The sequence below is a fragment of the Eimeria tenella genome, genomic scaffold (genome assembly GCF_000499545.2).
Source record: "Eimeria tenella Houghton genomic scaffold, Eth_scaff3022, whole genome shotgun sequence".
Taxonomy (NCBI): Eukaryota; Apicomplexa; class Conoidasida; order Eucoccidiorida; family Eimeriidae; genus Eimeria; species Eimeria tenella.
The window spans coordinates 2,581-3,635 of record NW_013542893.1 but is presented as its reverse complement, the minus strand read 5'-3'; the positions used below and the strand labels follow the sequence as shown (position 1 = coordinate 3,635).

The window sequence follows — 1,055 nt, the reverse complement described above, 5'->3', positions numbered from 1 at the left end:
CAACAGCAACAACAGTAGTGGCAGCAGCAGCAGCGCCACTACCAGCAGCAGCAGCAGCATTCACAGCAGCAGCAGCAGTAATTGCAGCAGCAGAAACAGCAGCTTTGAGAGCAGCACCTACAGCAGCATGACTGACAGCAGCAGCGGCAGCAGCAGCAGCTACACAACGGACAACAGTGCCAGCAACGTCATCAGCAGCAGCAGCGCAACTGACAGCCGTGCAAGCAGCAGCAACAGCAGCAGCAGCAGCAGCAGCTGCAGAACTGACAGTAGCGCAGACAGCAGCAGCAGCAGCAGCAGCAATGTGTGCGTGGAGTGTCTCTGCAACTATTTCTTGTTGTCTTCATCTGTGCCTTCTTGTGACCAGCAGCAGCAGCAGCTGCAGCGAGCTTGCTGCTTCGGCTTCTTGCTGCTGCTTGCAGAAGCCTCCCCCTCTTGGGCTGCTGCTGCAGTGCCGGCCCCTCTCATCATCAGCAGCAGCAGCAGCAGCAGCAGCACGTGGACTGCTAAGGAGTATCATTTGTCGAAGGTTGCAGCAGCAGCGCCGCCGCTGCTGCAGTTTTACTGTTCTGTCTTTAAAAGCTGGGTGAGAAAGCACTTCATTGTTAAGAAGCTGACACGCCGCCGCAGCAGCAGCAGCAGCAGCAGCAGCAGTAGCAGCAGAAGCAGCAGTAGCAGCAGTTGCAGCAGCAGCATCAGCAACTGTGGAAAAGAAAACACACTGTTGGAAGCAGCAGCAACAACTGCAGCAGCAGGAGCCGGCTCGACAGAAGCAAATGTACAGCAGCAGCAGCAGGATGTGCAGCAGCAGCAGCAACAGCAGAAGCCGAAGCACGAAGAACAGCAGCAGCAGCAGCAAGATATGTGGCAGCAGCTGGAGTTGATGAAGCAGGTGCAAGAACGAGAGCCAGAGCAGCAACAAGAGCAGCAGCAAGAGCCAGAGCAGCAGCAGCAGCAGCAGCAGCAGCAAGAGCAGCAGCCCTCGCCCAAAAGGTTCCGCTGCAACGTTGTAGAATCCTCAGCCGCTGCAGCCCTTGCGCCCACAGCAGCAGCAA

At 57.1% G+C, this 1,055-nt stretch overlaps 2 protein-coding genes across 2 annotated transcripts in view; both read left to right on the top strand.

The window, feature by feature from the left end:
• ETH_00037680 (uncharacterized protein) overlaps positions 1 to 18 on the top strand; it is a gene marked incomplete at both ends in the record, with an annotated part of 837 nt that extends 819 nt beyond the window's left edge. Inside the window, one exon of the mRNA XM_013375959.1 lies at positions 4 to 18. Coding sequence (XP_013231413.1) covers positions 4 to 18 — 15 coding nt within the window. The remainder of the gene's footprint in view (positions 1 to 3) is intronic.
• A 109-nt stretch (positions 19 to 127) lies between these two features.
• Positions 128 to 1,055, top strand: part of ETH_00037675 (uncharacterized protein) — a gene marked incomplete at both ends in the record, with an annotated part of 2,155 nt that continues 1,227 nt past the window's right edge. The window contains one exon of the mRNA XM_013375958.1: positions 128 to 1,055. Within this exon, the coding sequence (XP_013231412.1) occupies positions 128 to 1,055 (928 nt within the window).